General features: G+C 32.9%; 1 protein-coding gene across 1 annotated transcript; it reads left to right on the forward strand.

The window, feature by feature from the left end:
- Window positions 1–584: 584 nt before the first annotated feature.
- LOC118742772 (cytochrome b5) lies at window positions 585–9,833 on the forward strand. The gene is made up of 2 exons (XM_036475107.1): window positions 585–877; window positions 9,206–9,833. The coding sequence occupies exons 1-2, from the start codon at window positions 755–757 to the stop codon at window positions 9,479–9,481; spliced, it is 399 nt and encodes a 132-aa protein (XP_036331000.1). The 5' UTR covers window positions 585–754; the 3' UTR covers window positions 9,482–9,833.
- The last annotated feature ends 1,191 nt before the right edge of the window (window positions 9,834–11,024 follow it).

The raw sequence follows: 11,024 nt of genomic DNA on the forward strand, positions 1-11,024 counted from the left end.
TGTTGTTCAAACGATACGGACAAAACGATGTCATCAAAACATTGATTCATGTATTTGCGTTGCTGTTACGTGTTACTGTTACTGTTACGTGAAGCAAAATTGGAATTGTGTGGACGATTTCGCACAAACGATCGAACAATTTTTGGTTTTCATGAAACAAGACAATCTCAGCACGATATCATCCAGACGATTGTCGTCATACGTGATTCATGCCCTGGTCAAAGTAATAGCACCACAACAGTTTCAGCAATTTGGACCATTTTTTGTGTGTTCAGTGCCTACTAATTTTTTATAAAAGTAAATCATTAATATTTCAATCTTTTTAATTCGAATTTCTATAAAAAATTTGTGTAAGCAGTTTTATAGCTTATTAAATTTTACCATGACTCAGTTTAAGCTTATATTTGCTAAAAATTCTAATGACTTATTTTTTTTTAAGATTGTGTTGTGAACTTTCTAGCGTAAAAAAAATTTGTGTAAAGTGTAAAGATGAAAGAAGAGACATTGTGGAGTTTCGCTAAACCCGACATCGATGGTTTTCAAAAACTCTCGATAGTGGCGACAGTTTTCAACTATCGACACAATCGATAGTATCCCATCTCTAGTCATTTCGACTTTCGACAACGTCAACCTTTCGTGTGCGCTGATTTCAATTATTTCATTTTCAATTCTTGGATCGTTCGAAAGTCAAATTTCAGCAATTGCATTTTTTATAAATCTAGAACTACTAAAGAATATTAATATACAACTTATAATGGCTGCCGAAGGTGAAGTAAAATTGTACTCACGCGAGGAAATTTCGAAACACAACACAAATAAAAACACCTGGCTGATTATCCACAATAACGTGTACGATGTATCAGCGTTTTTAAATGAGGTAAGTGGGTTCGCATAATTAAAATAAATAGAAACCATATAAGTAACAAAAAACCACGGCTCAGATGTTCAATGTGTGCACATAAATTCCAATAATCATCGGCAGCTTTGTAGTATCTACGGCGTAGATTCGAGGCTATGTAAAAAACCTATTCTCTTAGATGGTATAATAGTTTACAAAAGTGAATATACCAATTGAACTTTTAATTTACAAATTTTGTTAATTTGTTAACAAATTGCGCGTTAACGTCCCTCCGTTAAAATATTCTCAGTTTAACCTCAAGTTTTCTAATCAGAAGTGAAGTTAAGGTAATTGAAATTTAGTAAGTGTGTGCATTTTATATCAGTTGGGATGTGAGGTTGACAATCACTATCAGTTTAATATGCATATACGTATTTGTGTGTATGTACTACATATCGCCTATGTATTTCTAAATTCGTTGATATATGCATTGTGTGCGTGCCAGCGCCCAAGTCAGCTAGTTAGAACAATAGCGGAGCCAATATTCCTCTAAACAACCTAGCGCACCGCCAAAGATCTTAGCCGTTTGAAAAAAATGTACTTTGCTCCCTTCGGCAATTTAATGGGTTTAATTGTTTTCGGTATTTATGTGCTTGTAAGTCAGATATATATCAAGCATCTATTATTATAAACGGTACGGATTTGTTTCTAAAATTTGACCACTACTCGAGATTGATTTTAAAATTTGCCTCCATTACTGTTATTTGCTTTCATTAAAAAAAAAAAAAACTGAAGTGTAATTTTCACGTCACACTTCTCAATTCCAACTTTATTTATTGCATGTTAGCTGTTGTCAGCTCGTTTCGATTCACCAGCATGGGATTATTTGCGAGTTTTACAGTGAATTTGTATTACTCAATAAGGCGTTTGAGTTCCTTCATTAACCCATAGGTTATTCAAATCCATATTTGCATTTCGAATATATGTATGTACACATTATTATTTACGTAGTATATGCGGTTTTCTTTTGAAGCCACTATGTATTTTGCAAATTTGTAACATGCAGTTTTCTGGGTCAAAGTGGCAACTGCAATCATGGTCTTAATCCATTCGTTTCTTTTGTCTTTTTAATTTTAAACATAATTTTGATATTTTAATGTTAACTAGTGATTTTTCACTAATCGCAATAGTATCATTAGAGTGCCATATATTTCTTGTAACTACATACATATGTACTTAAAATCTTATCAAATACTAAAAGTTTTGCTAAGTCACTGCCAATGATAACACCGTGCGACAAAAACAAAAAAAAAAATTCAAAGTACACGAAAGAATCTATGTATATACTCACGAAACTATGGGCCAAATACATGATTAGTCTGTTCCAATAGCAGTCCGGTTTACAGGATTTAGTCAGAACTTACAGGAAGTCGTTCCTATTGACATAAAACCTGTAAGTGGGAACACTTTTGAGAGAGTAACTGAGCAACTGTTCCTAGTCAGAAGCTACAGGATTTAGTCCGGAGTTTCTTTTCCTGTAAGTTCATGAAAAGTGTCAAATGATCAGCTGATTTGCATGTGCAAACAAAAACAATAAACGGTGAAAGCAAAGAACCTTATAACTATTTGTAAAAAATGGAAGTAAACAACGAAATGTTTGAATATGTATAGATTTTAATAATCTATTTATTTATTTATTTATTCTATATTTTATAACTAAATTTATAAAATATATTTTTGTGTTGTTGTACAAATGACATGTAAACAAACCGACTGACGTTTTTACAGGAAATAGTGCTTTTTGCGTTCCCGTGCCCTTCTGCATCTGTTCTCCTTTTACTCTCACTTGAGAGAGCAAAATTGTAGTTGGACAGTTCTACAGGTTTTAGTCCGAAGTTCAAAGGAACAGACAAATTGTTTAAAAAACTAAAACCTCCCTATTATAATTGCCATCAGGTATGTAACTTGAGAAAAGAAATCGCTGCATCTTTTAGGCGCATCAATATTACATAGTTACATCCCGAGCTATTAAAAGGAAGGTAATAAAATAGAAGGTAATTTCAATAAACTACTTTTGACGGATAATACAATTTTCTGAAGTTTCATAAATTGTGAGTATTATCAACGGCCTTGCCACTTCGATAATATTAAAACAATAAATCGAAGTATTTTCTTTCCCATATTTATACCAATGTAATAACATTTCAAATCAAAAACCATTATCAGTGCTTGGTACTTTTTTACTTACGTGGTTCGCACCTTTTTTTATTAAAAATATTTAAAACGTAAACTGTTAAAGGAGACTATCGTAATTGTTCTTTTCATTTTATAATTAAAACCACGCGCGCATTCTGTTATTTTTTTGTTTTCTTATTTTGAATGCAATCTTGCGATTTAAAAATCGAATTCTAAAGAAGGTTCTTCGCAAATGAAACCTTTTTATATTTTGGTTCAAATTTACTTTTTAATTTCTCATCAGCGCATTACCATTAAATTTCACAAATTTTTAATTTAAGCAAAACTTAAATTAAATTAAAAATTTGTGAAATTTAATGGTAATGCGCTGATGAGAAATTAAAAAGTAAATTTGAACCAAAATATAAAAAGGTTTCATTTGCGAAGAACCTTCTTTAGAAATCGATTTTTAAATCGCAAGATTGCATCTAAAATAAGAAAACAAAAAAATAACAATAATTTAATTTAAGCAAAACACCTGAAATCGGCTTGAACGTTCCCACGACAGTCGGGTCTACGTAACCGGAACGACCCAGATTTATATCTGGCCAAGGACTGTCACTCCAGCAACACTCCCCAAAAAGTCTTTGGGGAGTTTGTATGCTGTTACAACAACAAATCGGCTTGAACAGACCGCCCTCCGATAAACAACTAACACGATCGTCGTTTAAAGTACAAAACCGTGTATCAACAAAATACACAACTGCGTATGTGTGGTTGCATAAATTATTTTGTAGAGAGTAAAAACACTCTCTCAAAATGGTACTCTTTTTTACAAAGAAATTGCATTTCAGGACGAATGGATAAGGCTTGAGCCAATAGCTTGTGTGAGAAAAATGTCAGTTACGCGGTTTTGCAGAACGACGATACGCGGTTTTGTACTTTAAGCGACGATATGTAAGTATATACTTTCTTCATGCGTTCTGAAACCTTGTCGTCAAACCCATTTTCGAAATCATGTAGCCGGCATAATTTTCTAGTTTATCATATTCCACACTTTTGAATGTACTGGTAAAATCGTCTGCTTAAAAAAAAAAATATTTCTTCTAGTGATCAGGTAGCATGAATTTGATGAAATGTTATAATTTTTTTAAAAGTCAAATAGTTAACAACAACAACGAATGTCATTAAATGAAACTACCTTCTTTTTTGTATCATGGGCCAAATATATATGTAGTAAAACTGCTTTTTTAGTTTTTCACTCTGACGTCAGGATTTTTTTTCAAAAGACTGAAATTTAAAAGATACGATTAATTAAAAAAAAATATTTTAAAAAATCAGTGCAAAGTAGAATAACAATATAGGAATTTAAAAACAATAAAGCTTTTTGGTTTGGAGGAATAGGTATTGAAACCCAGAAGATAATTTAGGTAGGCCTTCTTAAGTGAAGCCATTATAAGAGGCCTACCCGAGAAGGGCTGAAAAAGTACTTCCTTGATTGCTTTCTAGAAGGGCTTATCCATTTACAATTTACGCGAATGCATAAATTTATATTATTAAGCATAACAAATGAATTTTAATAAACATTTTAATTTACAATAACACAAATTTGATATAAACCTTAAGCAAATACTTCAAAGAAGTATGAATTTTATAAATTAAAGAAGCAACTTTAAAAGATCTCCTCCAAAAGGCCTTCTGAAGCACGTCCTATAAAGGCCCTTCTGGAAGGCCTTCTATGGGTAGCGAAAGAGGAAGGCCTTCAATTTGTGTCACTCCATACAAAAAAGAAAGGAGAAAGGTATGTAGAGTGGAAGGCCTTTCGGAAGGGCATTTAACTCCTGAAATTATCTACTGGGATATTTTATCTTAAGTTAATAAAGTTTGCAGGACGAAATTCGATGATAATAGTTCCCAAAAAAAAAAAAAAAAAAAAAATGCAAATTTTCAAAGATATTTAAGTACAAAATTTGTAACGGACATTTTCCATACCCACTCGTCCTTATGCACCAAAAAATGTATTCTGCTATAATTCTAAAGAATTTTTTCTTTTATATGATACCCATATTGTTATCCTACATTGCAGTGAATCTTTTAAATAATTTTTGAAATTTTTAAAATTTCAAAGTCCTTTTAAAAAATCCTGACGTCAGAGAGAAAAACTAAGTACGCAGTTTTACTACAATTTACCCATAGTCTGTATTATTTTTTTTTTGTAAAATTTACTGTTGCACGGTGTAATACTAGTGGGTACATAATATGTATGTGTATACATTAGGGTGGCCCTTAAATCCAGGAAGCAAATTTTTACATCAAATTTCCTAAGCCCCTAAGTCGATGCTACTATAGTCGAAGATAACACATATAAATTTTGGTCCCGATTGGAGACGTTTAAGGCGTGTCGCACAGGGAAAGAGCATTCGAAAAGATTAATTTTAAATGAAGTCTGTTATCCTTAAACGTGATAAAAAACCGGCACGTATATATATGTACTTGAAAGATTATAATTCTGAAAAATTACCTAGTAGAAAAAAGAAGAATGTAGAGGGCCTTACCATCTCGATGATTTCTTTAATTATTTTGTATATGAAACGGTCCCAATTGCAAGGCATTGCGTTTTCGCTTTCGTGAGAACAGCTCTTAGAAGGTCTTATTTTTTATGCGTAGTTTTTTTCATTTCTATGCGATTTTGCTCTGCATTTCACAGATGCTTTTTCGTAATTAAGAAAAACCAATAACAAAAGTGAAATATTATACATTGGGTTTAACGGGATTCGAGCATTGGGGCCTCCTGAAAGCTAATAGTTACGATCCCATACGAGTCCGGACTAGTCAGAAATAGTCAGAATCAGTCAGATTTTACTGGAAATCGATCCCGTACTATTGAGAGGACAAAAAATACAGTAAATACGGTTCTCTCTCTGTCAGAAGTTACCAGTTTTAGTCCGAGAATTTTTTGCTGGTAAATTGTGGTAAATGTGTCAAACGATCAGCTGCAGTGTGTTTGGCAACCAAATTGTTAATAAAAGAAAAGTGCACTCTGCTAATTCATGTTGAAAAGTATTTAATTACTTGATTAAGTGGATTCTAATGAATTTGAAAGTATTTTTGGTTATTTACATGTGTGAGCTGAGTGTGTTTACATACAAAATAAGCAAAAATTTACAACCAAAATTTGGAGGTTATGTTGAAGTTGATAGAAGCTACCATTTTTTTACTAGAAAGCGATTCCGTACTTTTCAATGTTACACTCTCGCTCTGAGCGAATTTTTATTTTTTGACAGTTTTACTAGTCGGAGTCCGAGGAATACGGGATTGCACCTAATAAATAGTAGCAAAAATCAGCATACTCAGCCAGAGCCACAGCATGTTCAGGTGTTTTCAAATGTTTATTTGAATCAAATTTGTTATAATCGTAACTTAGTCTATTTTCAAACTTGTGCAGCTAATGCCAGTTTATTTGCTTTACACGTTGCCTACTCACTTTTCGAGAAGAAGTACTGGAAGCACTCACTCACTCTGTGTGTAGTGATGTTGAGATGTGATATACACTTGCTTACCAACTGTTATGTAATACCTTATCAAGGGGATGCCTTCGCGAAATTGCAACAATAACAACAAAATTGCTGCTGGGCAATTAAAATTAGTTATGTATGTACACACATACATACCATTTTCTTATACAATTAAAGGTGACTATAATTAACTAGAAATACTCATTTCATATCAGTTCTGTTATATGCATGTATGTATGTATGTATGTATAACATATTCCTTACATACGCGAGCATGTTATACCTACAATTATTAATAAATACTAAATTATTTTTTAGAGATCAGTAAGAAACGCTAATTTACTACAATAGAGTCATAATCCAATAAATGCAAATATTGAGTTAAGAATGCCGATATTACCGCTGCCTCTTCTAAGTTGTGCAAAAATTTCATAACTGTATCGATTACTAGTGTCTCACTAGAAAAAAATATGTATTCATTTTTACCACGGGCTTATACATATCGCACACCGTCTTCAAAAGAGGCACAAACCAAAATTTGGAATTTTTGATATATTGTGCTGAAAATGTACATAAAGCTTTTATTCACCTTTCAGCTAAAGCTGGAGCAAATTTTTGTTATAATTTGTTTAAAAAAAAAAACCTAAGGTAAATTCTCCCTTGCCCATATTATTATCATGTGCTAGGAAATAGTTTTTCGCATTTTCTGACAAACGTGTAATTTTGAGTTATGCCTCGTTTGAATGCGGTGTGCGATATGTAAATTTATAACTTTAAAGCCGTTTTTCTCGAGGTTTGCTTTTTTGAGTTATGACACTAATGAAATAAATGAGCGATATGTCCGTTAAAAATACACTCACAAAATATTGAACTGTTTAAATATGAAACTGATGCCAGATATACATATGTATGCATGTACTTATCGCTCATTTGCTTCAATTGTGTATTAACACAAATAAGCAACACTCCAGATAAACGGCTTTAAACTTTCGAATTTACATATACTGCCGTAGTAAAAATGAATACATATTTTGTTATAGTGAAATACTTTTAATCGATACACTATAAACTTTTTTACAACATAGAAGAAGAGGCATCGGTAGTTTCTGAATACTACTTAACGAAATTTTTGTATTTTTTGGATTATGACACAGTTGAAGGAAATGAGCGATATGTGAATATTCAGCTTAGAAAATCATCTCTTTGAAACGTATCGATCTTCTTCTTCTTCTTTTTGGCGCTGTAACCGCTTAGGCGGTTTTGGCCGAGGGCAAAACAGCAAGCCAGTCGTTTCTCTTTTGCAATGCCAAGTGAAGCCAAATCTTTCTCCACCTGGTCTTTCCAACTCAACTGGGCCCGGTTTTTTTTTTTTTTTTGTTAATTCCATTTATTTTAGGCTCTGTGGTCTTGTCGCAGTTTTCGTTCATGTACATATGTAAGTACATATATACATTCTCATACAATATGCAAATAGATGCAAACGCGTTTTTGCTTTGCGCATCCAATTGATGTGTAAATACACACCTAATACAATATAAACGCGCATATACATATATACCTATATAGTTATTATTCAATGATATGCTTGTATTACAACAAAATGCTAATTTTCTGCCGAAGTTCAAATAAGCGAAAAGGGTAGAAACTCATAATTGAAACAAGAACTACATTTGAAATCCAATTTTTAAATCTACTTGGTTCATAAATTTACATAGCAAAAAATGCTTTAAGTAGCCATTATTTGTAAGTACAAGTTATTTTTAAGCAAAAAAACAAAACCGACTTCAATTCTCATTTAAAATTGTATAATGATTGTTATAAAGCCATAAAAATAACAAAAACAAATTAAATCAAATCGGCTTTAAACCAAATTATTATGGGACCACCTGTGAGGTAACACCTTTCCTTTAAAAAAAGAATTCGAGAAATCGGTTAACGTGGCCCAAAGTTATGCGATAACATACATAAACAAAATATTCCCACGAATTGATAACCTTCTCCTTTTTGTGAAGTCGGTTAAAAATATAACGCACACAAAGTTGTATACAAATAAAATTATCAGAAATAGATGTCCATATCGCACGTTTAATAATAGATATAGAGAAGTAATTCAAAATTTAGGTTTTTGCAGATTTCAATATACAATTAATAAGTCGATAAGGTTATATTCAGTCCATCGGTTAACTACACTTACTAAAAAGGGCGAAGATATGTGTCTTTCCATCTGTCTTTTTTTATACCAACATTTTGAATTGATCAAACGTTGATTGCGTTTTCGTACAAAATTGATATCTTGAAATAGTTTTCTATATGTATGTATTATAAAACGTGCGATCAAATGTTTATCTGTGCCATAGGGTTAATTAATAGCTTAATTCTAGATAGGCAATTTTCCCCTTATATAGCAATACTTCATTCTAGTCATACACTTGACTAGTCATAACTGTAGTTTAAGATACCCTTTTAACAGAAGCAAGGGAAGCTTATTCTTTTTAATTCGAAGTTAAACCTTCTACATAAATTCACTTAAGCACCCTTAAACTGACGGGCACAGATATAGTCAACGGGAACGAAAATTTACAATAAGCAAACTTTGACTGGGTATACATATGTAGTATAAATTCGTTCCATTTGAGCACACGCTAATGTTCTTCTTTTTTCATACTCCAAATTATAGCACCCCGGTGGCGAAGAAGTTCTGATCGAACAAGCCGGCAAGGAAGCTACAGAGAATTTCGAAGATGTCGGTCACAGCTCTGATGCGCGTGAAATGATGAAGAAATACAAAATTGGTGAACTTGTTGAAGCTGAACGGACAAATGTGCCTCAAAAATCCGAACCCTCATGGAATGCCGATCAAAAAACTGAAGATTCATCTATGCGGTCATGGTTGGTGCCATTGGTGCTTGGCTTAGTGGCTACACTTTTATACAGATATTTCTTTAAACAGTAAACTAAAGAGAAAAAGCGGGACAATTTTTTCACGATGGTTTTCCTACGTTATTGTTGCTTTGTAAAGTTTATTTATAAAAAAAAACCATTCCCAAATAATTAAGTTAAAGGATGTATCTGCATTTATAATGTGCACAAAACAGTACCAAACAACATATATAAGTAATTTCTAATATTTTGCATACAAATCAAAAATATGAAGCTAAAAATGGTTGCTGCTTGCTTAATAGTTACATTTTACTCTATGTAATTTTTTAAAGTAAAAGAGTGAACAAAAAAAAAAACGAATACATATGTTTACAATGTATTGATGAGGAAACTATACAAATAAATATGTATAAGTACTTGGGTAACTTCCGTTTCTTTTATTTGATTTATTTGCATCAAATGAATTTCAATTTGCGCGTGTCAACAGCAAACTGTTTTAATTAAGAAGAATCTTTCAGCCTACGTTCCATATCAAGCGAACTTGTTAGCAGTAGCTCAGTGTAAGTGTTTGGTGATATTTTTTATGGCGCGCATATGTATGTATGTATGCATGGGTGTGCAATTATTTTATTTGATAAGATATTAGAATTATTAGGCTGTTAGTTATTTATTTAGATCTATTTGATTTAAAATATATTTAAATAATAATCCCATATTTTTTATTTCTTTATCTTAACACTATCTAGTGTGGCGAATGCATTTTTGATAAGTTTTTATAACGAGCTTCTGCTTTAATTTGTGCTGCACGTGCAAATGCATTAACATTATACTGGCCTAAAGACAAAATAATTTTTCTAAGAAGCTTTTACTCTTTTGTCAGAAATTGAATCAAGGGTTGGTGGTACAACGCCACCCCTCGCGTCTAGCATTAGGTATACTTTTAGTAAATCAATGCAGCGTTCAAGGATATGCAAGAAGGAAAACAAATTTGATTTTGATTTATTTTTGAATGGCTAACTAAATGGGACGACTATGTATAGCAATCCAATCTCAAAGGACTTGCCACGCCGCTGAAACGAAATTTTGAGACGCAACTATCATAAAATGCTATAAAGTTGTAGATAATGTATATAATTTAAAAAGACTAGCAATTACACCATTTCTCCACCCTACTGAATGGTAGCAGCTTGGAAAGTTGTGGAGAAGAAGAACCCGATCCCCCAGTCGATGATGACGGAGTCGATGCTCCTCCGCCTGACTATGATGAGGTACGAACAGCAATAACGCGACTGAAAAACAACAAAGCTGCTGGAGCTGACAGCCTGCCAGCTGAGCTATTCAAGTACGGTGGCGAGGAGTTGATAAGGTGTATGCATCAACTCTTATGCATAATATGGTCAGATGCATGCCCAACGACTGGAATTTAAGTGTGCTTTGCCCAATCCACAAGAAAGGCGACCCCGTTATTCGCGCTAACTACCGCGGGATCCGCCTTCTAAGCATAGTTACAAGGTCTTATCGAGCATATTGTGTGAAAGACTGAAGCCCACTGTCAACGAACTGATTGAACCTTATCAGTGTAGCTTCAGATCTGGCAAATCCACCATAGACCAGCT

Source organism: Rhagoletis pomonella, unplaced genomic scaffold (assembly GCF_013731165.1).
Source record: "Rhagoletis pomonella isolate Grant_MI unplaced genomic scaffold, Rhpom_1.0 Rhpom_scaffold_00007, whole genome shotgun sequence".
Lineage (NCBI taxonomy): Eukaryota > Metazoa > Arthropoda > Insecta > Diptera > Tephritidae > Rhagoletis > Rhagoletis pomonella.

Excerpts from the sequence above, each read along its gene's own strand:
- LOC118742772 (XM_036475107.1), top strand. The coding sequence starts at position 755 with ATGGCTGCCGAAGGTGAAGTAAAATTGTACTCACGCGAGGAAATTTCG. Across the intron at positions 878-9,205 it reads TATCAGCGTTTTTAAATGAG|CACCCCGGTGGCGAAGAAGT; the intron begins GTAAGTGGGTTC and ends TCCAAATTATAG.